At 42.7% G+C, this 26,232-nt stretch overlaps 1 protein-coding gene across 1 annotated transcript in view; it reads left to right on the top strand.

Moving 5' to 3' along the window:
* LOC121532409 (diacylglycerol kinase theta) overlaps positions 1-26,232 on the top strand; it is a 31,583-nt gene continuing 5,351 nt past the window's right edge. The window contains exons 1-18 of the mRNA XM_041838307.2: positions 1-1,195; positions 4,716-4,795; positions 4,944-5,043; positions 6,253-6,338; positions 9,981-10,106; positions 10,187-10,340; positions 11,655-11,729; positions 12,050-12,150; positions 13,011-13,225; positions 13,405-13,495; positions 21,606-21,660; positions 21,815-21,876; positions 22,872-23,022; positions 23,242-23,280; positions 23,894-24,009; positions 24,141-24,292; positions 24,776-24,924; positions 25,065-25,243. Coding sequence (XP_041694241.1) covers positions 973-1,195; positions 4,716-4,795; positions 4,944-5,043; positions 6,253-6,338; positions 9,981-10,106; positions 10,187-10,340; positions 11,655-11,729; positions 12,050-12,150; positions 13,011-13,225; positions 13,405-13,495; positions 21,606-21,660; positions 21,815-21,876; positions 22,872-23,022; positions 23,242-23,280; positions 23,894-24,009; positions 24,141-24,292; positions 24,776-24,924; positions 25,065-25,243 — 2,154 coding nt within the window. The 5' untranslated portion in view covers positions 1-972. The remainder of the gene's footprint in view (positions 1,196-4,715; positions 4,796-4,943; positions 5,044-6,252; positions 6,339-9,980; positions 10,107-10,186; positions 10,341-11,654; positions 11,730-12,049; positions 12,151-13,010; positions 13,226-13,404; positions 13,496-21,605; positions 21,661-21,814; positions 21,877-22,871; positions 23,023-23,241; positions 23,281-23,893; positions 24,010-24,140; positions 24,293-24,775; positions 24,925-25,064; positions 25,244-26,232) is intronic.

The raw sequence follows: 26,232 nt of genomic DNA on the forward strand, positions 1-26,232 counted from the left end.
CTTTGGGGTTTATGATGAAGCACACCCATGCACTTTACTTTTGAGTTGATAGGTTATAAGATTTGTCAGGTTTCCACCAATTCGTTTGACCACGGATAAATAAAATACTGATGCCGATGGTAGGTGAAATGCTGCATGCCAAAAGATTATGGGCAATACAAGTAGGCTAGTGAACAACAGCCAATAGTTTCTATTGCATTTGTAAAAACGTTTCGTTTTTATAATCTAGAGAACTGCACAATGAGTGGTTGGGCAATAGGGTCGCTGGCGCGTTATGGTCGAGATGGCTGCAGGAGCCCCGCAGACCTTCCCTGCTTGTGCTGTGCTTAATTTGTGTTGAATATTCTCTGATGCTGGTCACTCACTCATCATGCCTGGGCGCTATGAGGGCCAACCTTGTGAGGGCGGATAAAAACCGCTGCACAGCTATGAAAACTGCGGGCGGAAGTAGCTAGCAGATTATGTGTAAAAGCTGCCAAAGAAAAACAGTGAGCAGGATAAAAACAACCATTTTAGTTAGCAATTTAAGTCGCTAATTAGTTAGGTTGATACTTGTTGCTTTTATGGATTTTCTTTGAACTTGCTTTCTTGCTTGCCTTACATTTTTTTGCGAGCAAATGGAGCGTTTGCTAACGTTAGCTAGTAAGCGTCCTTTTCATGTTTCCTGGTGACGAGCGACAAGACTGAGTGTTTTGTCAATTAACCATCTTTCTGGATCATTCAAGACTTATGTTTATAATTCTTTTGCAATGCTGGGAGCTAACTGCCATGTCTATTTTTGTTAGCTAACTTCATGACCGCTATGGCTCCAGCAGCAGCTGGCACCACTGGCTCCAAAGTGTAATGACACGGCGGTTGGGCATAACGTAGCTGGAGCTCGCTGGTTTTGCCGCTTGGCAGCGGAAACATATTTTCACTCAAACACCCTAGCTACGTTTTCATTATACACGACCCTTGTGGTGCACAGATACGATGGCAAACAGCACTCGAACGAAGAATGAGAATTCTATCATGGAAAGCCCAAGCGCAAGCCCCCTGTCCGGTAGGAAAAAGGCACAACAGTCTCCTGGGTCTCGCTCAAGGTACCATGTCAGTGCACCCGGACATTGTTTTAGGAAAGTGACTCTCACCAAACCAACGTTCTGCCACAACTGCAGTGATTTCATATGGGGTCTTATCGGATTCATTTGTGAAGGTAGGTTGGTTTACATGAGACGTGACAGTTGTTTTTGTTTATTCACTTGATCAGACCATTTGAGTTGAAACGGCTCAACTGAAATGTAAAATGTGCTTGACATTGGGGAATTTACCCAGAATTGTTGAATGCACAAACTGAAGAATTTTGAGGTTGACGTAATGCGTATAGGTTCTAAACTTGTCTAGATATTGTCGCCGTGTACAGTATGGCATGTTCATAGAGCAGTACGCAGTGTGTCATAGGCTAGAGGAAGAGCTGTATGTGTGTAGTAACGTTGTGTGCGTGTCTGTTTGTGTGTGTGCGTGCGTGTGTGTGTGTGAAAGATGCCTTGTCGCTGTGTGTCCAATGAGTTTGTGTGTGTAAAAATGTTTCACTGCAGCCTGTAGGCCTATGCCGTTATCATGCACAGACTGGCATTATGATGCTATCAATGAATGTAAATTCAGTAAAGTCCCTCTCCTTTACTCCATGATGTGTCCATCATGGTTGACATCTGAAAATGTATCTCCCATGAACATGTGAATAGAACATTTAGGAAACGAAGCAATCCCTAGCCTTACACTGAAGCATAGGGACAGCACAGCAGCATTGCACAACAGCATAAGACGATGGACAGCACCCAGTGTTACCAGGCAGAGCGAAGGAAGGGAAACGCAAAGTCTCTGTTGCGCAATCAGCTACAGACAAGTCGTGATATACTTTAACTGGTCGGCATGGCAACAGGGGACTGGATGCTCGAGAGCAACAAAAAAAAGCTAAACACCCTAGACATGGCATAAGAAATATATATAATGCTACAATGGTGCTATATTTTTGACTTATGTGCATTCTTAAATGCTGTAACAGCCTATTTGTTAATGTGTCAAATGTGAAGCATAGACTGCATGTCGCCTCCATGAAGGTGGATGCGATCATGCACTCTTGTTGTTAGACAGCTTGTCTTATTAGAACACTTGTTCCTGTGCCATCTAGCCCAAGCCCATAATATCTCAGTAGATATGTTGTGCTGCTTATGGCCTGGTACAAACAGAAGGACCTGACAGATATGCAGTCTCTTTGATGTTCTTCAGAGATTGCAATGGATGGACAAGGACTTGAGCCTTACCAGCTGAGGTCCACTGCTCCTTTCCCACTGGGCACAGATGTCAATTCAACGTCTATTCCACGTTGGTTCAAAGTAATTTCATTGAAATGACGTGGAAACAACGTTGATTCAAGCAGTGTGTGCCCAGTGAGTTGTGACAAACTAATGCTCCTTTCAACAAAGTTTGAATATAGACCCGAGCCATAACCTTGTCAGGAACCACATTCAGTAGCACTTTCTATAAACCACAAGTACAGTTGAAGTCGGAAGTTTACCTACACTTAGGTTGGAGTCATTAAAACTCGTTTTTCAACCACTCCACAAATGTCTTGTTAACAAACTATAGTTTTGGCAAGTTGGTTAGGACATCTACTTTGTGCATGACACAAGTAATTTTTCCAATAATTGTTTACAGACAGATTATTTCACTTATAATTCACTGTATCACAATTCCAGTGGGTCAGAAGTTTACATACACTAAGTTGACTGTGCCTTTAAACAGCTTGGAAAATTCCAGCAAATGATGTCATGGCTTTAGAAGCTTCTGATAGGCTAATTGACATCATTTGTGTCAATTGGAGGTGTACCTGTGGATGTATTTCAAGGCCTACCTTCAAACGCAGTGCCTCTTTGCTTGACATCATGGGAAAATCAAAAGAAATCAGCCAAGACCTCAGAATAAAAATTGTAGACCTCCACAAGTATGGTTCATCCTTGGGAGCAATTTCCAAACGCCTGAAGCTACCACGTTCATCTGTGCAAACAATAGTGCGCAAGTATAAACACCATGGGACCACGCAGCCGTCATACCGCTCAGGAAGGAGACGCATTCTGTCTCCTAGAGATGAACGTACTTTGGTGCGAAAAGTGCAAATCAATCCCAGAACAACAGCAAAGGACCTTGTGAAGATGCTGGAGGAAACAGGTACAAAAGTATCTATCTCCACAGTAAAATGAGTCCTATATCGACATAACCTGAAAGGCGGCTCAGCAAGGAAGAAGCCACTGCTCCAAAACCACCATAAAAAAGCCAGACTACGGTTTACAACTGCACATGGGGACAAAGATTGTACTTTTTGGAGAAATGTCCTCTGGTCTGATGGAACAAAAATAGAACTGTTTGGCCATAATGACCATCGTTATGTTTGGAGGAAAAAGGGGGTTGCTTGCAAGCCGAAGAACACCATCCCAACCGTTAAGCGCGGGGGTGGCAGCATCATGCTGTGGGGGTGCTTTGCTGCAGGAGGGACTGCTGCACTTCACAAAATAGATGGTATCATGAGGAAGGAAAATTATGTGGATATATTGAGGCAACATCTCAAGACATCAGTCAGGAAGTTAAAGCTTGGTCGCAAATGGGTCTTCCAAATGAACAATGACCCCAAGCATACTTCCAAAATTGTGCAAAATGGCTTAAGAACAACAAAGTCAAGGTATTGGAGTGGCCATCACAAAGCCCTGACCTCAATCCTATAGAACATTTGTGGACAGAACTGAAAAAGTGTGCGCAAGCAAGGAGGCCTACAAACCTGACTCAGTAACACCAGCTCTGTCAGGAGGAATGGGCCAAAATTCACCCAACTTATTGTGGGAAGCTTGTGGAAGGCTACCCAAAACATTTGACCCAAGTTTAACAATTTGAAGGCAATGCTACCAAATACTAATTGAGTGTATGTAAACTTCTGACCCACTTTGAATGTGATGAATGAAATAAAAGCTGAAATAAATAATTCTCTCTACTATTATTCGGACATTTCACATTCTTAAAATAAAGTGGTGATCCTAACTGACATAAAACAGGGAATTTGTACTAGGATTAAATGTCAGGAATTGTGAAAAACTGAGTTTAAATGGATTTGGCTGAGGTTTATGTAAACTTCCGACTTCAACTGTAGGTCTATTGTAATGCACCATGACTGCCACAACTGTGTCCATCTGGGTGACACTGAGAATCAGATTTTCACTTAAAAATGTATGTAAAAAAACAACAACAACAACAACAATGATTGCAAAGTTAAACAAAGCTTACAACTCTATGTACAAGGACCACTTTTAACAATTTCCATAGAAAATGTTACAAAAAACATTTACTTAAAGTTGTATGTTTAAACAATTTTTTTGTTGCAATAATTTTTTTGGGTTTGGCATAAATGTTAAAGTAAAAAAATCTGATTCTCAGAGTCACTCGGTTACCGTAGAATTGCCCATCTATAAAGACTATTACGAATGCTTAGCAAGTATTATAATGCATTATTGGATGAAGGCATTACTAATGCATTTACAGTACATTAACCTATACAAAGGTAGTTTATAGACAGTGTAACACCAAAACCTCATTACAAGAAATGAATGGTACTTTGGAAAGCCTAGTTACTGACACTCCAAAGATGAATTGACTAATTGACTGACTCTGGTGTCTCCTCCCACCCCTAGTGTGTAACTTTATGTGTCATGAGAAGTGCCTGAAGACTGTGAGGACTGTCTGTTCATGCATGGCCCCGACGCTGGTGCGGGTGAGTGACAGCACAAAGTTAAACTGCACTATCACTGCTTGTGATCAGATGGATGACTGCATGCTCCTGGTTAGTGCATGCTAGCCCGACAATCCTTCGGCATGGTCTTTTTGGTCATATTCCTTTTTTGTCCATTTGTGAACTCCAGGTCCCTGTCGCCCATTGCTTTGGTCCAGCAGGGCAGAAAAAGAGATTCTGCTGTGTGTGTCGAAAACATCTGGAGGGAAACACAGCCATTCGCTGTGAAGGTTGGTTTTCAAGAGCTTTCACAACATACAGTATCACACCAGTATCACAATGTACTTGCAACGTATGGCCAAAGTGTTGCAGGTTTACTTAGTAGAAGTGTGCAGGTCATGATGTTGCATATGGAAGCTAAACCTCAACGTATGTGTACATAGGCTACATTGGACAGTAAACACACAAGTGTACACACCCAAAGTAGATTTTATATACACTCCCCTCCATATGTATTTAGACAGTGATACTAAAATATTACATTACTATACTCCAGCATTTTGGATTTGAAATCAAATGTTTCATATGAGGCGACAGTATCACCTTTTATCATACAGTGAGGGAAAAAAGTATTTGATCCCCTGCTGATTTTGTGCGTTTGCCCACTGACAAAGAAATGATCAGTTTATAATTTTAATGGTAGGTTTATTTGAACAGTGAGAGACAGAATAACAACAAAAAAATCCAGAAAAACGCATGTCAAAAATGTTATAAATTGATTTGCATTTTAATGAGGGAAATAAGTATTTGACCCCCTCTCAATCAGAACGATTTCTGGCTCCCAGGTGTCTTTTATACAGGTAACGAGCTGAGATTAGGAGCACACTCTTAAAGGGAGTGCTCCTAATCTCAGTTTGTTACCTGTATAAAAATACACCTGTCCACAGAAGCAATCAATCAATCAGATTCCAAACTCTCCACCATGGCCAAGACCAAAGAGCTCTCCAAGGATGTCAGGGACAAGATTGTAGACCTACAATTTATAAAGTCACAAGCTTGATGTAGTCATTGAGTGCTAGGAATATGGGACCAAATACTCAACTTTTGACTACTTTAATACACTAAGTGAAATTTGTCCAAATACTTACGACATCTTCAAATGGGGGGACTAGATCTATAAAGTGCTTTCACTTCTAAACAGTAAATCAGATATGTATGAAAAGACCCTCAAATAAAAGGTAACATTCTGTACTGTCACCTAATATGAAACAATTTATCTCAAATCCAAACTGCAGTAGTAGGGGAGTGTACTTTTACATTTTAGTCATTTAGCAGACGCTCTTATCCAGAGCGACTTACCGTAGTGAGTGCATACATTTTCGTACATGACATTCAAACTGTATTTTAAACTTCCTTGGGGGAAATCTAACTGGGAGCTGGTCCATCAGTCATAGTAGTGACTTTGACCGAAGTAATATATCCTCTGTTTTGGGTTTCAGTTTGTGAGCTGCATGCCCACTCAGACTGTGCTGCGTTCAGTTGTGGTGACTGTCGTCTCTGCCACCAGGATGGGAGTCAGGACATTGTAAGTATCCCAAGCCTTCTGTCTTAAAGGTGCATTGTGTTCACAACTTTTAATTTAATGTTAATCCAGCAAACCAAAATTGGTTCTTTGAAAGTTCCCTGAACATTTATTAGGTTGCGGCAAATGTTCTCATAACACAAAAACTGTCCAGTTGTGCTGATGATTATACAATGTTTGTATGAAACATTCGACTGATGTTGCAAGAACATTCCCAGAACACATTTCATCTGTTCTTTAAATGTCCCCAGAATGTTTCATTAGGTTGTCGGAACAGTCTGGTGGGAACATTGTGGGGACATCACAAAATATATGTTCCCAAAACACAAACAACTATCCAGTTGTGCTAATGATTACAATGTTTCTAATAGGTTAAAAAAAACATTTGCCTGAAATATTTTTTTATGTTCTTAAAAAGTTCCTAAAAAAGTATTTAGGTTGTGGGACATTGTGGGGATATGACAAGAGAGAGGTTCCCAAAACACTAAAACGGATCAGTTGTGCTGACATTCAGATAATGTTTGTATCAGGGTGCACAAAACATTCCTTTGATGTTGCAAGAATGTTAACAGAACAGCTGTTCTGAGTTCTTTAACGGTTCCCAGAGAACACAGTGGCCTCCATCATTCTTAAATGGAAGAAGTTTTGAACCACCAAGACTCTTCCTAGAGCTGGCCGCCCACCCAAACTGAGCAATCGGGGGAGAAAGGCCTTGGTCAGGGAGGTGACCAAGAACCCGATGGTCACTCTAACAGAGCTCCAGAGTTCCTCTGTGGAGATGGGAGAAACTTCCAGAAGGACAACCATCTCTGCAGCACTCCACCAATCAGGCCTTTATGGTAGAATGGCCAGACGGAAGCCACTCCTCAGTAAAAGGCACATGACAGCCCGCTTGGAGTTTGCCAAAAGACACCTAAAGAGTCTCAGACCATGAGAAACAAGATTCTCTGGTCTGATGAAACCAAGATTCAACTCTTTGGGCTGAATGCCAAGCTTCATGTCTGGAGGAAACCTGGCACCATCCCTACGGTGAAGCATGGTGGTGGCAGCATCATTCTGTGGGGATGTTTTTCAGCGGCAGGGATTGGGAGACTAGTCAGGATCGAGGGAAAGATAAATGGAGCAAAGTACAGAGAGATCCTTGATGAAAACCTGCTCCAGAGCGCTCAGGTCCTCAGACTGGGGTGAAGGTTCACCTTCCAACAAGACAACGACCCTAAGCACACAGCCAAGACAACGCAGGAGTGGCTTCGGGACAAGTCTCTGAATGTCCTTGAGTGGCCCAGCCAGAGCCCGGACTTGAACCCAATCAAACATCTCTGGAGAGACCTGAAAATAGCTGTGCAGCGACGCAAAGTACTGGGTAAAGGGTCTGAATACCTATGTAAATGTGTTATTTCAGTTTTTGATTTTTTATAAATTTGCACACATTTCTAAAAACCTGTTTTTGCTTTGTCATTATGGGGTATTGTGTGTAGATTGATGAGGGGATTTTTTTTTTTAATCCACTTTAGAATAAGGCTGTAATGTAACAAAATGTGGAAAAAGTCAAGGGGTCTGAATACTTTCTGAATGTACTGAGTGTACAAAACATAAGGAAATCCACTAGAGACATTAGATGGTTAAATAAATAAAAAAAAGCTTTGAATATCCCTTTTGAGCATGCTGAAGTTATTAATTACACTTTGGATGGTGTATCAATACACCCAGTCACTGCAAAGATACAGGTGTCCTTCCTAACTCAGTTGCCGGAGAGGAAGGAAACCGCTCAGGGATTTCACAATGAGGCCAATGGTGACTTTAAAACAGTAACAGAGTTTAATGGCTATGATATATTCCAAAATGTGCATCGTGTTTGCAACAAGGCACTAAAGTAATACTGCAAAATCCTATAGGAACACATGGTTCAGTCTGCTTTCCTCCTGACACTGGGAGATTAATTCACCTTTCAGCAGGACAATAACCTAAAACACAAGGCCAAATCTACACTGGAGTAGCTTACCAAGAGGACAGTAAATGTTCCTGAGTGGCCGAGTTATAGTTTTGTCTTAAATCTACTTGAAAATCTATGGCAAGACCTGAAAATGTAAGTCGCTCTGGATAAGAGCGTCTGCTAAATGACGTAAATGTAAATGTAAATCTAAAATGGCTGTCTAGCAAAGATCACAACCAATTTGACAGAGCTTGACAAATGTTGCACAATCCAGGTGTGGCAAGCTCTTAGAGACTTACCCAGAAAGACTCACAGCTGTAATCACTCTTCTACAAAGTATTGACTCGGGTGTGAATACTAATGTAAATTAGATATTTCTGTATTTCAGTTTCAATACATTTGCAAAAATGTCTAAAAACACATTTTCACTTTGTCATTATGGGGTATTTTGTGTAGATGGGTGAGAAAACAAATCTATTTAATCCATTTTGAATTCCGGCTGTGACACAACAAAATGTGGAATAAGTCAAAGGGTATGAATACTTTTTGAAGGCACTGTATGTTTGGACAATACCTTAATAAAATATAATGACGTAAGAATATTGAAATGACATTTGTTTAAAAGTTTGTCAACATCATATAATAATGTTACATTACACATACATATTGGCAGAACATTGCAGCAATGTTTTCAGAACTACTTCCGTTATCATTGAAGTATGTTTTTAGAATTTCTTTGGATCATCATGTCTTAACCTTACATAATAACTTTATAAGAGTCTCACAGGACTGTTTCCTTTTTGTTGTTATAGGTGTTAGTAGTAATGTCTCCATCAACATTCGCTGAATATTCCAGGACTGTTTTTTTTTGTTGAACAAATTATATTGCTCCAACATTTTATGACTGAAGTATGTTCAGGGAACGTTATTAGAACCATCATGTGATAACGTCACACTATAACTTTTTGAGACCATTGTAGGAATATTCCCTGCTTGTTGTTATAGGTGTTTTAAATAACATCCATCAACATTAGCAGAACGTTCCTGTAATGTTTCCTCAGAACCACTTCTATTGCTCCCACATTTGGTTGCAGCAGTATGTTCTAAGAACATTACTGGAATGTGTTAATATGTTCCCTGGCAACCTAATGAGAACCTTAGGGGAATGTTCTGTGGTAGTTTTTACAGATTTTGTGAACCACATTTTAGTGAATGTTAGAAGAAGATTCCAAGGATATTTCATTTCAAGCATTTTCTTAGAAAAATTATTTGGGAATGTTTTAATTCTAATGTTAGAAAAACCTTAACTAGAACTTAGTGGGAATCTTAGGTAATGTTCTGGGAATGTTCCCGGTTTGCTGGGAATTATATACTCATTAGGCCAAGAGGCAAAACAGAAGACTAGTGCAAGGGTAGCACTTTTGAGGCAAAATTTAAGTTACAGATTGTAGCTTTAACACTTATCACCTGCCTCTGTCAGGGGAGGAATCGTCTTGAGCCAAAGAGTTCCATGAGCAAGCACACTGAAACGACGTGAGAGATATTACTGCTGTGCTGAGCAATATCAAATATGTTTGGAAGTTTGGTCCAGTCAGATCTACATAAAAGCAAATCCAGAAGGATAATGAGGGTCTTCCGATGTGGTGACTAATTCATTTATTGCTTTTTGACCCACCTCTCTCTCTGTCTCCTTTTCTTTCCTCTTGTCCTAGTATACGCTTCACCACCACTGGCGGGAGGGAAACATCCCCTCAGGTGCACGCTGTAAGGTCTGCCGACGCACCTGTGGCTCCTCGGACGTCCTGGCGGGAATGCGGTGTGAGTGGTGTGGTATTACGGTAAGACTCAAAACGACAACAAAAGTACCGCCACTAAAGAACAACTATAGTAAATAATGCGTTTGTTTCATCCTTTGCAGACACACGCTGCCTGTTATGTCATCGTGCCACCAGAGTGTGACCTAGGACGGCTACGTAGCATGCTCCTTCACCCTGCTTGCGTGCGAATATGCTCGCGGAACTTCAGCAAGATGCACTGCTACCGCATCTCTGAGAGCTGCCAGAATGAGCTGGGTAAGCTTGTGGTCTCCACCAATGTTCCCTCTAAGCTGCGCGTGTGCGCGCAGTAGCCCCGATATTGCCACGCAGCTCCCCCCGGGACTGCCGCGCAGAGGAAATATCAGCCCACAGAGAAAAGCACGAGATGTCACCTCCTTATCTGAAGGACAAGTGGATAAATGTCAAGCCCTGCATGTTTTCTTTCAAAAGTCTCATGGAATGTAGGCCTACATTGAACACCACACATTGGCTGCTACTGTAGGCTGAATGATAGTCAGATATTTCCATGTAAAAATGTTGTGGGATGCATTTTCTCCATTGTTTTTGATGGTAGGCCACTCTGGTAGGCCTACATTATGATCAAATAGCCACAGTAGGCTACATGGCCACTGTTAACACTAACTTAAAGTGGGTACAGCCTCAGTGTTCATAGTAAACGTGCGCTGGAAGCTGCACAGACCTGACATTTGCTCAGTACTGAATTTTAGGGAACATTGGCCTCCACCACCCATTACCCCTCCCCACCCCCCTACCCAAAGCCACATCCTCTCAGCAACTGTTTCACACTCAGACATTACCGAACAAACATATATAGACAGTGTGCACACAAAAAATATACACATTGGAAAGTAAATTAAGAAAGCAATAAAATATAACTGAATGGCTGAGTTTCCATTCTGAAAATGTGAGACGTAGGCCTAATTCATTCTCCGACAATACCACACAGTCAACTTTTCATTCCCTTTGTAAAAAGTCTTACTTGGGCACCTAGGCTGTCAGGAATGGCATCTGCCTTTGAGCAAGTGTCAACTTGTCGTTGGTTTCTTATTCTATGTTAGACTAGATGAATCACTAGTCATTTGTCAAGCAAGATGAGCAACGGTTAACTGTGCTTGGCTTTGAAATAAAAAAGGCACCCATGTTTCAGACAGTTTCATTTTTACATTTTTAGTCATTTAGCAGACGCTAAATGGCATCCATGTTTCAGACAGTTTTTAGTCATTTAGCAGACGCTAAATGGCATCCATGTTTCAGACAGTTTCATTTTTACATTTTTAGTCATTTAGCAGACGTGCTTATCCATAGCAAGTTACAGTAGTGAGTGCATACATTTTCAGGATTTTTTTGTACTGGTCCCCCTTGGGAATCGAACCCACAACCCTGGCGTTGCAAGCGCCATATTCTACCAACTGAGCCACACAGGACACCAACTGTGTGTAAACAATGTGTGTAAACAATGGGAAAAACTGTGGGAAAACAAATGCAACGTTCATTATATTTCCTCATTGTTTGCCTTCACGTACCTATACTTGACCTTTGCTTCATCAGATAACTTGGACGAAGTTGACACCCAGATTCCAGCACCTACAAAGGAGAGCCAGCCGGCAACCGCAGTCGATTCAGGTAGGTACAGGATGAGTTGTCACATTGTGTATTTGGCCACTAATGTTTCCCTGTGATCATTGAAATCACATCTAAACCTATACGATTATTCCCATGTTTCAACTATAAAAGAGAGTCCCTAATGTTTCTGTTGGAAGTTATTTTGTGGTGCTTTAACTGTGTGGGCTATTTGGAGCATGACACTGAGCTGACAGGGGTCCTACCGCTCCCAATGTTCAGCAGCATTTGCTAATGCTTAGTAATCTATCCTAATCCTAATTATACAGGTCCATAGAACTGACCACGTTTGTCTAAAGAGTGTGTTTTTTTGAAAACTCCAGGGAAGCAGGTTCTCAAGGTGTTTGATGGGGACGATGCAGTCAAGCGCAGCCACTTCCGTTTGGTCTCCATTCCTCGGATAACCAAGAATGAGGAAGTGGTGGTGAGATTCTCCCCATTCCCTAAAATGGATTAACACTGGATTAATTCCATTTTTTTTCTGCCATTAAGTGCTTAAATGTTTTTAGAGTGCATTTATTTTCTACCACCACTCCTTCCTGGATAGCTACTGGGTATAAAGCCTTTAGCCCTGCTCTGTCACGCCTGATTCAAGGTCCTGATTTTCAGCTGGTCAACAGTGGTGTTAAGTACTTAAGTAAAAATACTTTAAAGTACTACTTAAGTAGTTTTTTTTCTTATCTGTACTTTACTATTGATATTTTTTGACAACTTTTACTTTTACTTCACTACAATCCTAATGAAAATAATGTACTTTTTACTCCATACATTTTCCCAGACAACCAAGAGTACTCGTTATATTTAGAATGCTTAGCAGGACAGGAAAATTGTCCAATTCACGCCCATATCAAGAGAATATCCCTCGTCATCCCTACTGCCTCTGATCTGGCGGACTCTCTAAACACGCATGCTTCGTTTGTAAATTAGGTCTGAGTGTTGGAGTGTGCCGCTGGCTATCCATACATTTAAAAAACAAGAAAATGATGCCGTCTGGTTTGTTTAAATTAAGAAATTTGAAATGATTTATATTTTAGCAATTACATTTATTTTCGATACTTAAGTATATTTAAAACCAAATACTTTACTGGGTGACTTTCACTTTTACTTGAGTCATTTTCTATTAAGGTATCTTTACTTTACTGACAATTGGGTACTTTTTCCACCACTGACTATGTGAAGTGTATAAGTACTACTGGTCAGTAGAATCAGGTCAGTTGTGTTGAAGCCTGCACACCCAATAGGTCTCTCCAGGAGGAGGATCACTGATCTAATCCCTGTCTGCAGGAGTCAGCGTTGAGGACCTTCTACATCCCAGATGACTCGCTGGACTACGAGCTCCAAGACAACGGCCAGCAGGCTCTACACCACAACGACATCCTCAACCGTAACGGCACCCCCGACGAAAGGGCCATCTTTAAGGAGAATGTGCCCGAGGCGTGGCTCCTAAGGGCCAAACCCCAGGACACAGAGGTCCTCAAGATTTACGCCGGCTGGCTCAAGTGAGTACTGCTGGGGGACAATACTTAGTCATTGGGCAAATCTCAAATGACTATTCCCTAAATAGTGCATTACTTTTTGACCAAATCCTTTGCTGATACAAATGAGTTGTTCCCATGGTAAAAGTTTCCCTCATACCATACCTCTATCTCCCATCTCTACTGCCTGGCTCTGTTTACAGGGTTGGCGTGGCGTACATATCGATCTCCATCTCCAAGAACAGCACGGTGGATTCTGTCATTAAGGAGGTCCTCACTCAACTGGGAAGACAGGTACAGCTTACCAGCAGGTCTCCAACATAACACACCCAGTCCACCTTAACTGCAGCTTGGCACAAACCTTGGCACTAGTATTGTTCACAGAAGTTGCAATTAATGGTTGTACTAGAGCAGGGGTGTCAAACTCATTTTAGCTCAGGGGCCACATGGAGGAAAATCTATTCCCAAGTGGGCCGGACCGGAAAAATCATGGTATATATAACTTAAAAACAACAACTTCAGATTGTTGTCTTTGTTTTAATACGATCAACATACAACATAAAGCTGGAGCCTGAGGACAGTGTGTCCAAAATAGTACAAGCACAACATCACTATTAATCATAAAACACGTCAAGTTTATTTGAAAATTCTAAAGAAAAAAGAACACACAAACACACAATGCCTCAGTGATTAACATAACTGTTTCACAGATCACAGAACTATATCAGGTGTCATTTCTCAGGCAGAAATGTAGATAAAAATAATGAAATCCTGTTCCCCAAACAAGTGCAAGAACCACAGAGTCAAGAATAGGTTAAATATACAAATAAAATAAAAACAATTAAAAACAATAGCACATCAACATAAAAACATATAAACATAAAGCTGGAGCCTGAGGACAGTGTCCAAAAGCACAACATCACTATTAATCACAAAACACCTCAAGTTATTTGAAAGTTCTGAGGACAAAGAACACACAAACACACAATGCCTCAGTGATTCACAGAAGTATATCACAGATCACAGAACTATATCAGGGTGTCATTTCTCAGGCAGAAATGTAGATAAAAATAATGACATCCTGTTCCCCAAACAAGTGCAAGAACCACAGAGTCAAGAATAGGTTAAATATACAAATAAAATAAAATCAATTAAAAACAATAGCACATCAACATAAAAACATATAAACATAAAGCTGGAGCCTGAGGACAGTGTCCAAAAGCACAACATCACTATTAATCATAAAACACCTCAAGTTATTTGAAAGTTCTGAGGACAAAGAACACACAAACACACAATGCCTCAGTGATTAACAGAACTGTTTCACAGATCACAGAACTATATCAGGGTGTCATTTCTCAGGCAGAAATGTAGATACAAATAATGAAATCCTGTTACCCAAACAAGTGCAAGAACCACAGAGTCAAGAATAGGTTAAATATACAAATAAAATAAAAACAATTAAAAACAATAGCACATCAACATAAAAACATATAAACATAAAGCTGGAGCCTGAGGACAGTGTCCAAAAGCACAACATCACTATTAATCATAAAACACCTCAAGTTATTTGAAAGTTCTGAGGACAAGATGGCGAAGTAGTGCAGTTCTGTTTCTGTCGTGTGTCTGTAAATAGCCTGTAAATACCCAGTTTTTTGTATTTTTCGTACATGTTTCCCTATCAGACTTTTCATCCTTCTACAAAATATACTTTCCTGCAACCCGCCTCACTCAATGTGGAACGGATTCTATTATTGACTTACCTTTTATCTAGAATCTAGAATCTCCAGTTGAAACTAGCTAGCCAGCTAACTAGCTACTTGCTATTAGCCACAGCTAGCGGTGCTAGTGTGTTTCACCCAGAACATTGGATTTTTTTCCGGGATTAATTTTAATCGCTGGACATTGATCACCGGATATTCGGCCAGTCTGCACAGCGGCCGTTATCGACCCAGAGCATATCAGTTCTTCCGCCGGAATCACTGATTCACTGGACCTTTAGCTCCGATTCATCGCTGCCAGCTGGCTACAACAGGACGGACGCTGTGGTCTGGCTAATCAACCTGAGCTGGGCCCATCTCCCGGCTATCTACCTCTCTATCAACCGGACGGGACCACCTAGTATTGACACGGATCCCCGCCGATCCTGCACGACTGGTCTGCCGACTGAGTCGCTACTGATGTGGTTACGACGTAACCACGAAGATTCCATCCATCTGCTATCCCTGGCCCGTTAGCACACGCTACTCACTAAACTGAACTAGCTACTTGCTATTAGCCACAGCTAGCGGTGTTTTACCCAGAACATTTGATTTTTTTCCGCTGGATTAATTTTAATCACTGGACATTGATCACCGGATATTCGGCCAGTCAGCACTGCGTGTTATCGACCCAGAACATATCAGTTTTTCCGCCGGCATCACTAAATCACTGGACCTTTAACTCCGGATTCATCGCTACCAGCTGGCTACAACAAAACGGACGTGGCACACGCTAGCCGTGGCCTCTTACTCACTAGCGCTTCACCACCGGACCTTATGATAACTCAGCTATACAGCTGATATCTGCTGGACTGTTCCTTTTTACGGTACTACATCCTGTTTATGTTTAGCCTCAGCCCAAACATGGTTAGTTTATTGTTGTTTCGGTTATTTCTAATTGTACTATATCACTGTAGACCCCCCAGCCTAGCTAAACCTGCCTTGGTTAGCTCCTTTGTCCCTCCACCCATACACTCACAGACCGACTCAATTGATGCCTCTAGAGATACTATCTCTTTCAGTGTTACCCAACGCTTAGGTTTACCTCCACTTTACTCCATATCCTTCCATATCCTTGTCTGTTCATAATGCCCTGAATCTTTTCTATAACACCCGGAAATCTGCCCCCTTTATTCTATGTACCCAACGCACTAGAAGACCAGTTCTTAAAGCCTTTAGCCGTATCCTTATTCTAGTCCTCCTCTGTTCCTCTGGTGATGTAGAGGCTAACCCAGGCCCTGTAGCCCCCAGTATCACTCCTACTCCCCAGGAGCTATCATTTGTTGACTTCTGTAATCGCAAAAGTCTTGGTTTCTTGCACATAAATATCAGAAGTCTACTTCCTAAGTTTGAGTTATTCACTGCGTTAGCACACTCTGCCAACCCTGATGTTCTAGCAGTGTCTGAATCCTGGCTTAGGAAGGCCACCAAAAATTCTGAAATTTCCATCCCCAACTATAACATTTTCCATCTAGATAGAACTGCCAAAGGGGGTGGAGTTGCAATCTACTGTAGAGATAGCCTGCAGAGCTCTATCATACTATCCAGGTCTGTGCCCAAACAGTTTGAGCTTCTACTTCTAAAATCCACCTTTCCAGAAATAAGTCTCTCACTGTTGCCGCTTGCTACAGACCCCCCTCAGCCCCCAGCTGTGCCCTGGACACCATATGTGAATTGATTGCCCCCATTTATCCTCTGAGTTTGTACTGCTTGGTGACCTAAATTGGGATATGCTTAATACCCCAGCCATCCTACAATCCAAGCTAGATGCCCTCAACCTCACGCAAATTATCAACGAACCTACCAGGTACAACCCTAAATCCTTAAACATGGGTACCCTCATAGATATCATCCTGACTAATATACCCTCTAAATACACCTCAGCTGTCTTCAACCAGGATCTCAGCGATCACTGCCTTATTGCCTGCGTCCGTAACGGGTCCGCGGTCAAACGACCACCCCTCATCACTGTCAAACGCTCCCTAAAACACTTTAGCGAGGAGGCCTTCCTAATTGACCTGGCCCAGGTATCCTGGATGGATATAGATCTCATTCCGTCAGTAGAGGATGCCTGGTTGTTCCTTAAAAGTAATTTCCTCTCAATCTTAAATAAACATGCCCCATTCAAAAATACAGAACTAAGAACCGATATAGCCCCTGGTTCTCCTCAGACTTGACTGCCCTTGACCAGCACAAAAACATCCTGTGGCGTACAGCATTAGCATCAAATAGCCCCCGCGATATGCAACTTTTCAGGGAAGTTAGGAACCAATATACACAAGCAGTCAGGAAAGCAAAGGCTAACTTTTTCAAACAGAAATTTGCATCCTGTAGCACTAACTCCAAAAAGTTTTGGGACACTGTAAAGTCCATGGAGAATAAGAGCACTTCCTCCCAGCTGCCCACTGCACTGAGGCTAGGAAACACTATCACCACCGATAAATCTACAATAATCGAGAATTTCAACAAGCATTTTGCTACAGCTGGCCATGCTTTCCATCTGGCTACCACTAACCCGGCCACCAACTCTGCACCCTCTGCTGCAACTTGCCCATGCCCCCCGCTTCTCCTTCACACAAATTCAGACAGCTGATGTTTTGAAAGCGCTGCAAAATCTGGACCCCTACAAATCAGCTGGGCTAGACAATCTGGACCCTTTCTTCCTAAAACTAGCCGCGAAATTGTCGCAACCCCTATTACTAGTCTGTTCAACCTCTCTTTCATAACGTCTGAGATCCCCAGAGATTGGAAAGCTGCCGCGGTCATCCCCCTCTTCAAAGGGGGTGACACTCTAGATCCAAACTGCTACAGACCTATATCCATCCTGCCCTGCCTTTCGAAAGTATTCAAAGCCAAGTTAACAAACAGATCATCGACCATTTCGAATACCACCGTACCTTCTCCGCTATGCAATCCGGTTTCCGAGCTGGTCACGGGTGCACTTCAGCCACGCTCAAGGTCCTAAACGATATTATAACCGCGATTGATAATAGACAGTACTGTGCAGCCGTCTTCATCGACCTGGCCAAGGCTTTCGACTCTGTCAACCACCGCATTCTTATTGGCAGACTAAATAGCCTTGGTTTCTCAAATGACTGCCTCGCCTGGTTCACCAACTACTTCTCAGATAGAGTTCAGTGTGTCAAATCGGAGGGCCTGTTGTCTGGACCTATGGCAGTCTCTATGGGGGTGCCACAGGGTTCAATTCTTGGGCCGACACTTTTCTCCGTGTATATCAATGATGTCGCTCTTGCTGCTGGTGACTCTCAGATCCACCTCTACGCAGACGACACCATTTTGTATACATCTGGCCCTTCATTGGACACTGTGTTAACAAACCTCCAAACGAGCTTCAATGCCATACAACAATCCTTCAGTAGCCTTCAACTGCTCTTAAACACTAGTAAAACGAAATGCATGCTTTTCAATCGAACGCTGCTAGCACCCGCCCACCCGACTAGAATCACCACTCTCGTACGGGTCTGACCTAGAGTATGTGGACAACTACAAATATCTAGGTGTCTGGTTAGACTGTAAACTCAACTTCCAGACTCACATAAAGAATCTCCAATCCAAAGTTAAATCTAGAATCGGCTTCCTATTTCGCAACAAAGCCTCCTTCACTCATGCTGCCAAACATGCCCTCGTAAAACTGACTATCCTACCGATCCTTGACTTCGCGATGTCATTTACAAAATAGCCTCCAACACTCTACTCAGCAAATTGGATGTAGTCTATCACAGTGCCATCCGTTTTGTCTCCAAAGCCCCATACACTACCCACCACTGTGACCTGTACGCTCTTGTTGGCTGGTCCTCACTACATGTTCGTCGTCAAACCCACTGGCTCCAGGCCATCTATAAATCACTGCTAGGCAAATCCCCGCCTTATCTTAGCTCATTGGTCACCATAGCAGCACCCACCCGCAGTCTGCGCTCCAGCAGGTATATCTCACTGGTCATTCCCAAAGCCAACACCTCCTTTGGCGCCATTCCTTCCAGTTCTCTGCTGCCAATGACTGGAACGAATTGCAAAAATCTCTGAAGCTGGAGACTCTTATCTCCCCCAATAACTTTAAGCATCAGTTGTCAGAGCACCTTACCGATCACTGCACCTGTACACAGCCCATCTGAAATTAGCCCACCCAACTACCTCATCCCTATATTGTTATTTAATTTGCTCTTTTGCACCCCAGTATCTCTATTTGCACATAATCTCTTGCACATCTAGCATTCCAGTGTTAATACTATTGTAATTATTCTGCACTATAGCCTATTTATTGCCTTACCTCCATAACTTGCTACATTTGCACACACTGTATATATATTTTCTGTTGTATTTCTGACTTTATGTTTTTTTTTTACCCCATATGTAACTCTGTGTTGTTTTTATTGCACTACTTTGCTTTATCTTGGCCAGGTCGCAGTTGTAAATGAGAACCTGTTCTCAACTGGCTTACCTGGTTAAATAAAGGTGAAAAAAAAAAAAGAACACACAAACACACAATGCCTCAGTGATTCACAGAAGTATATCACAGATCACAGAACTATATCAGGGTGTCATTTCTCAGGCAGAAATGTAGATAAAAATAATGAAATCCTGTTCCCCAAACAAGTGCAAGAACCACAGAGTCAAGAATAGGTTAAATATACAAATAAAATAAAATCAATTAAAAACAATAGCACATCAACATAAAAACATATAAACATAAATCTGAAAGCGTTGCTCAAACTCCAGTAACAGTCCCGTTATTTTATCTTTGAACCGCTTCATGTCTGCCACATGTTGGGTCCCGCACACATTTTTCAGACAGGGGAAGTGAGCTGCATCACCACCGGCGAGTTGCGTCTCCCACAATGACAGCTTCAACTTGAAAGAACGTATGCTGTCATAATACTGCGTGACAACTTTGTTGCGCCCTTGCAGCTGTTTGTTCAAGTTATTCAGGTGCTCTGTAACATCCACCATAAATGCAAGGTCCTGCATCCATTCTGCGGAATGAACTGTTCAATTTCTTCTCGTAAATCAAAGAAACGCCTCAGCACAGCACCTCGGCTTAACCATCTTACCCCAGTGTGGTATGGCAGGCCATAGATGTGGTCTTTCTCTCTGAGAAGGCTGTCAAACTGACGGTGATTCAGGCTTCTGGATCGGATGAAATTAACCAGTCCACTCCGACCCTGTCCAGCGCGCAGACGAGTGCGGTAAAAATATCAGCTGCTGTCGTTGTATCTGTCATTGGCACGAACTCCATGAACTCCTCGGTGACGGTCAATGTGTCATCAACTCCGCGGATGAAAATGGCCAGTTGTGCAACATCTGTAATGTCCGTGCTTTCATCAATTGCAACCGAAAACGCAATAAATGACTTTACTTTTTGCTTCAACTGGCTGTCCAAATCCACTGAAAGATCGGAAATCCTGTCTGCAACTGTGTTTCTTGTCAGGCTGATATTTGCAAAAGCCTGCCGCTTTTCAGGGCACACAATCTCCGCTGCCTTCATCATGCATGTTTTTACAAATTCACCCTCACTAAATGGTTTTGAAGCCACTGCGATTTCATTAGCAATGAGGTAGCTAGCTTTCACTGCAGCGTCACTGATGTCTCGGCTGTGAGTAAACACAGACTGCTGTTTCTTCAGACCCACCAACAGTTCATTCACCTTCTCTCATCTCCGCTGTCCTTGAAAGTTGTCATATTTGTCGGCATGAAGACTCACAAAGTGGCGACGAAGGTTATATTCTTTCAGCACTGCAACATGCTCTGAACACACCAAACATACAGCTTTCCCATTCAATTCCGTGAATAAATAGGATGACCATTTTTCTTGGAACACTCTGCACTCTGCGTCCACTTTTCTCTTTTTTGACAGAGACATATTGGGGCAATGAGAGTGCCAAAGCACATAATGTTAAAAGTAGAAGCCGTAATAAATATCGCGGGCAAAACTCCTGAGTGGCGCAGTGGTCTAAGGCACTGCATCGCAGTGCTAACTGTGCCACTAGAGATCCTGGTTCGAATCCAGGCTCTGTCGCAGCTGGCCGCGACCGGGAGACTCATGGGCGGCGCACAATTGGCCCAGCGTCGTCCAGGGTAGGGGAGGGAATGGCCGGCAGGGATGTAGCTCAGTTGATAGAGCATGGTGTTTGCAACGCCAGGGTTGTGGGTTCGATTCCCACGGGGGGCCAGTATAAAAAATAAAATAATGTATTCACTAACTGTAAGTCGCTCTGGATAAGAGCATCTGCTAAATGACTAAAATGTAAAATGTAAATGTAAAACAAAGTAGCTCATTGGCTGCACGTGCTTGACCTACTTGCTCTGCCCCGGTATAAACAGTTTGCTTGCTTAACACAATTGCTATTGCGCCATCCAGTGGACGCAATTGGAACAGCAGTTTATTTTATTGAAAAATTGCAGCGCATTTTTATACTTTACAAAAATATTATACAATTATTATTATTATTATTTTTTTTTTAATCAGCCCGCGGGCCGGATTAAACCCGTTTGCGGGCCTGATCCGGCCCGCGGGCCGGACGTTTGACACCCCTGTACTAGAGACTCCTTTGCTCTGACTGTATAAACGTATATGTTAATGACAACCCTAGTTCAATACTCTTGTTTGGTGATGCTCTTTTCTCCAGGATGAAGACCCATCAAGCTTCAACCTTGTGGAGGTTTACATGGGCAGTAAGCAAGGTAAGGAAACAGGAAATGGGAAGGTGTCATACCTATACATCAAGGCTGGGTTTTTACATAGCATAAGAAATGTCATACTCTGTTTATATGCCTTCATTACTGTGTCTTATCAAAGTTCACTGACAGTGTGTGTTCTTTCTGTCTCTACATTCAGTTCAGAGACAAGGGCTGACAGGCCAGGAGCTGCTGCTGTACAAACTGCAGGAGATAAGGAAGGTATGAGGAACTTCAACCTAACATTCAAGTTTATGGGTGATTGGGTGTGCATTCGGAAAGTATTCAGACCCCTTCCCTTTTTCCACATTTTATTACGTTACAGCCTTATTCTAAAATGGATTCAATAAAAGGCACATGACAGCCTGCTTGGAGTTTGCCAAAAGGCACATAAAGGACTCTCAGACCATGAGAAACAAGATTCTCAGGTCTGATGAAACCAAGATTCAACTATTTGGGCTGAATGCCAAGCGTCACGTCTGCAGGAAACCTGGCACCATCCCTACAGTGAAGCATGGTGGTGGCAGCATCATGCTGTAGGGATGTTTTTCAGCGGGCAGGGACTGGGAGACTAGTCAGGATCGAGGGAAAGATGAACGGAGCAAAGTACAGAGAGATCCTTCATGAAACCCTGCTCCAGAGCGCTCAGGTCCTCAGACTGGGGTGAAGGTTCACCTTCCAACAGGACAACGACCCTAAGCACACAGCCAAGACAACGCAGGAGTGGCTTCAGGACAAGTCTCTGAATGTCCTTGAGTGGCCCAGCCAGAGCCCGGACTTGAACCCGATCGAACATCTCTGGGGAGATCTGAAAATAGCTGTGCAGCGACGCTCCCCATCCAAGCTGACAGAGCTTGAGAGGATCTGCAGAGAATAATGGGAGAAACTCCCTAAATACAGGTGTGCCAAGTGTTGTGTCATATTCGAGGCTGTAATCGGTGCCAAAGGTGCTTCAAAAAAAGTACTGACTAAAGGGTCTGAATACTTATCTAAATGTGATAAACTTCTAAAAACCTGTTTTTGGTTTGTCATTATGAGGTATTGTGTGTAGATTGATGAAGAAAAATAACTATTTAATCAATTTTAGAATAAGGCTGTGACGTAACAAAATGTGGAAAAAGTCAAGGGGTCTGAAGACTTTCCGAATGCACTGTATGTGTGTGTAGGTGTTTACGAACAGGTATGTGTGTTTATCTGTGTATTTTTGTTCCTGACAGATCTCCCTAAGGCAGATGAACCAGACCCGTTTCTACATAGTGGAGAGCAGGAAGCAGGTTGTCCAGGTCAACCTGCTGCTAGAGGGACTGCCTGTACAGCTGAGCAAGGAGGAATATGCAGACCTGCTAGTGGAGCACTTAGCTATCAAGAGTGAGTCGACACACATCAGATCACCATGCTGCTCCTTTGCTAGAATTAAAACGGACAGAATCCCACGGTATTCAGTGTTATCCCCCTTTCATTCCGATTACCCCAGAGATCCTCCTGAACATTTCCCTTGAAATGGACTATAGTTGATTTAAATGTGATTAATACTGTTGTTAACTGACTAGATGTGAATCTGCTCTCCTCTTCTCCCCTGCTCCATAGGTCACTTGGTCACCATCACACATGTTTACGGGAGCCAAGGTGGGTACGTCGCCATGGAAACAGCCAGTGGAGCACCACCTTCCCTTCTCCACCCCCCTCCATCTCATCCCACTCTCTAATCCTGCTGTCCCTTCCCTCTCATCCTACTCTTTTCTCCCCACAATCCCCTCCCTGTCCCCCTCCCTGTGCCCTCATTCCACATCATCCCCATTCAGTACACACAGGCTTTAGTTGGCTCTGAAACAGACAGCCTGTTCTGGGTTGTATGTCCCTGCTTGACACTGCTCAAGTCACTGCTCTGTTGCTGCAGGCCACTGCAGCAGGATCCTGCCCCATTCAGTGTTACATAAGCCTCTTTCTTACAGACTGTGAGTGTCCCACTGCAGCTGCCACTTCCCAAGAGCTAAATGGTCCATTTATATCAAGCCTGCTGTATGACCCACATCCATTGATCTTGTGATGTCTTTATTATAATAAACAATTTATTTGTGGAGAACGTTTGATGCATTATATCCAAAGTACTAAATGTCATCATAACATTGAATGTGTACCAGTCTGGGCTATATGAGATATCCTATTTACAGTGCTTGTTATGCAACGTCACATTGTGAGTTCATTGATCATGAGGTTTGCTTGTCTGCCTGAGTTGCAGGTGCAGTAGTGGTGCAGATATCATGTTTCTCTGAGGCTGAGAGGATCTACATGTTAGCCAAAGACACGTCTGTCAGCAACCAGCAGCTGACCTCCCTAGTCATACCAGAGATTATGGTAATACTGCATCAATGTGAAGTAAACAATCCCAGATCCCAGTTGAATGTGTAATTTATGTGAACTAAACTTTTAAAGAAGATGGCTTGCTTTACTCCATTGACAATGCTGCTGTTGTAACTCTCCTGCAGCACAACAAGTTGCCCAAAGGTGGCTCGCCCCTACTGGTGTTTGTCAACCCCAAGAGCGGCGGGCTGAAGGGCCGAGAGCTTCTCTATGGCTTCCGGAAGCTTCTGAACCCCCACCAAGTGTTTGACATGACCAACGGGGGACCATTGCCTGGGTGAGACAAATGGTGGTTAGCCACATTCAGCAGGGTAATGTCAGAGCTGTTGTGTTTGTAGAAGGGGGGTCTATGTTGTGCAATGTTTTTTTCCACTAGGTCTTTCGAAAGAGTTTTGTCTACTATGTATGTTAGTTAGCCATGACACGGACACAAAGAAATTAGCCAACCAACGAATACATGATTGACTTTAAATATATATGTTGTAGAAAATAATAGAAACATTATTATTTGTGTAAGAGATATATCTAACTAGCTAACTAGGCTACAATTCTAACCAATTAAATAAACACCTTATCTCTTTTATAATAATAATAATATGCCATTTAGCAGACGCTTTTATCCAAAGCGACTTACAGTCATGCATGCATACATTTTTTTTTGTGTATGGGTGGTCCCGGGGATCGAACCCACTACCTTGGCGTTACAAGCGCCGTGCTCTACCAGTTGAGCTACAGAGGATCTTTTTTCTATCCTCCACAGACTGCACACGTTTAGGGAGGTACCCCGCTTCCGGGTTCTGGTGTGTGGGGGAGATGGGACGGTGGGCTGGGTCCTGAGTGTCCTGGAAGCCATCAGACACAAACTGGTCTGTCCCGAGCCCCCCATTGGCATTGTTCCACTGGGCACAGGTGAGAGGGACCCCTGAGGACACACCCTTCTCTTCTAATCACTGTAGTGTGCATATGTTAGCTTTAATCAGCTTACATCAGTAGTTGAACTATTGGATATTGGATATTTTTCCCAATAACCCCCCAATGCCTTCCATCAGGTAACGACCTGGCGCGGATCCTGCGCTGGGGGACGGGCTACAGCGGAGAGGACCCCCACCACATCCTGGTGTCTGTAGACGAGGCGGAGGAGGTGCAGATGGACCGCTGGACCATCCTGCTGGATGCACAGGAAGTCACAGAGGACGGCAAGGAGAACGGCTTCCTGGAACCACCAAAGGTACAATCAGATTCATGTAGATATGATTCATATTATAACTATTGCCATTGTTATAACTATAATGCCAAGAGATACAGTTGAAGTCGGAAGTTTACATACACTTAGGTTGGAGTCATTAAAACTCGTTTTTCAACCACCACAAATTTCTTGTTAACAAACTATAGTTTTGGCAAGTCGGTTAGGACATCTACTTTGTGCATGACACAAGTAATTTTCCCAACAATTATTTACAGACAGATTATTTCACTTATAATTCACTGTATCACAATTCCAGTGGGTCAGAAGTTTACATACGCTAAGTTGACTGTGCCTTTAAACAGCTTGGAAAATTCCAGAAAATGATGGCATGGCTTTAGAAGCTTCTGATAGGCTAATTGACATCATTTGAGTCAATTGGAGGTGTACCTGTGGATGTATTTCAAGGCCTACCTTCAACCTCAGTGCCTCTTTGCTTGACATCATGGGAAAATCAAAAGAAATCAGCCAAGACCTCAGAATAAAAATTGTAGACCTCCACAAGTCTGGTTCATCCTTGGGAGCAATTTCCAAACGCCTGAAGGTACCATGTTCATCTGTACAAACAATAGTACGCAAGTATAAACACCATGGGACCACGCAGCCGTCATACCGCTCAGGAAGGAGACGCATTCTGTCTCCTAGAGATGAACGTGCTTTGGTGCGAAAAGTGCAAATCAATCCCAGAACAACAGCAAAGGACCTTGTGAAGATGCTGGAGGAAACAGGTACAAAAGTATCTATATCCACAGTAAAACGAGTCCTATATCGACATAACCTGAAAGGCCGCTCAGCAAGGAAGAAGCCACTGCTCCAAAACCACCATAAAAATGCCTGACTACGGTTTGCAACTGCACATGGGGACAAAGATCGTACTTTTTGGAGAAATGTCCTCTGGTCTGATGAAACAAAAATAGAACTGTTTGGCCATAATGACCATCGTTATGTTTGGAGGAAAAAGGGGGTTGCTTGCA

The sequence above is a fragment of the Coregonus clupeaformis genome, chromosome 2 (genome assembly GCF_020615455.1).
Source record: "Coregonus clupeaformis isolate EN_2021a chromosome 2, ASM2061545v1, whole genome shotgun sequence".
NCBI classification, from domain to species: Eukaryota; Metazoa; Chordata; class Actinopteri; order Salmoniformes; family Salmonidae; genus Coregonus; species Coregonus clupeaformis.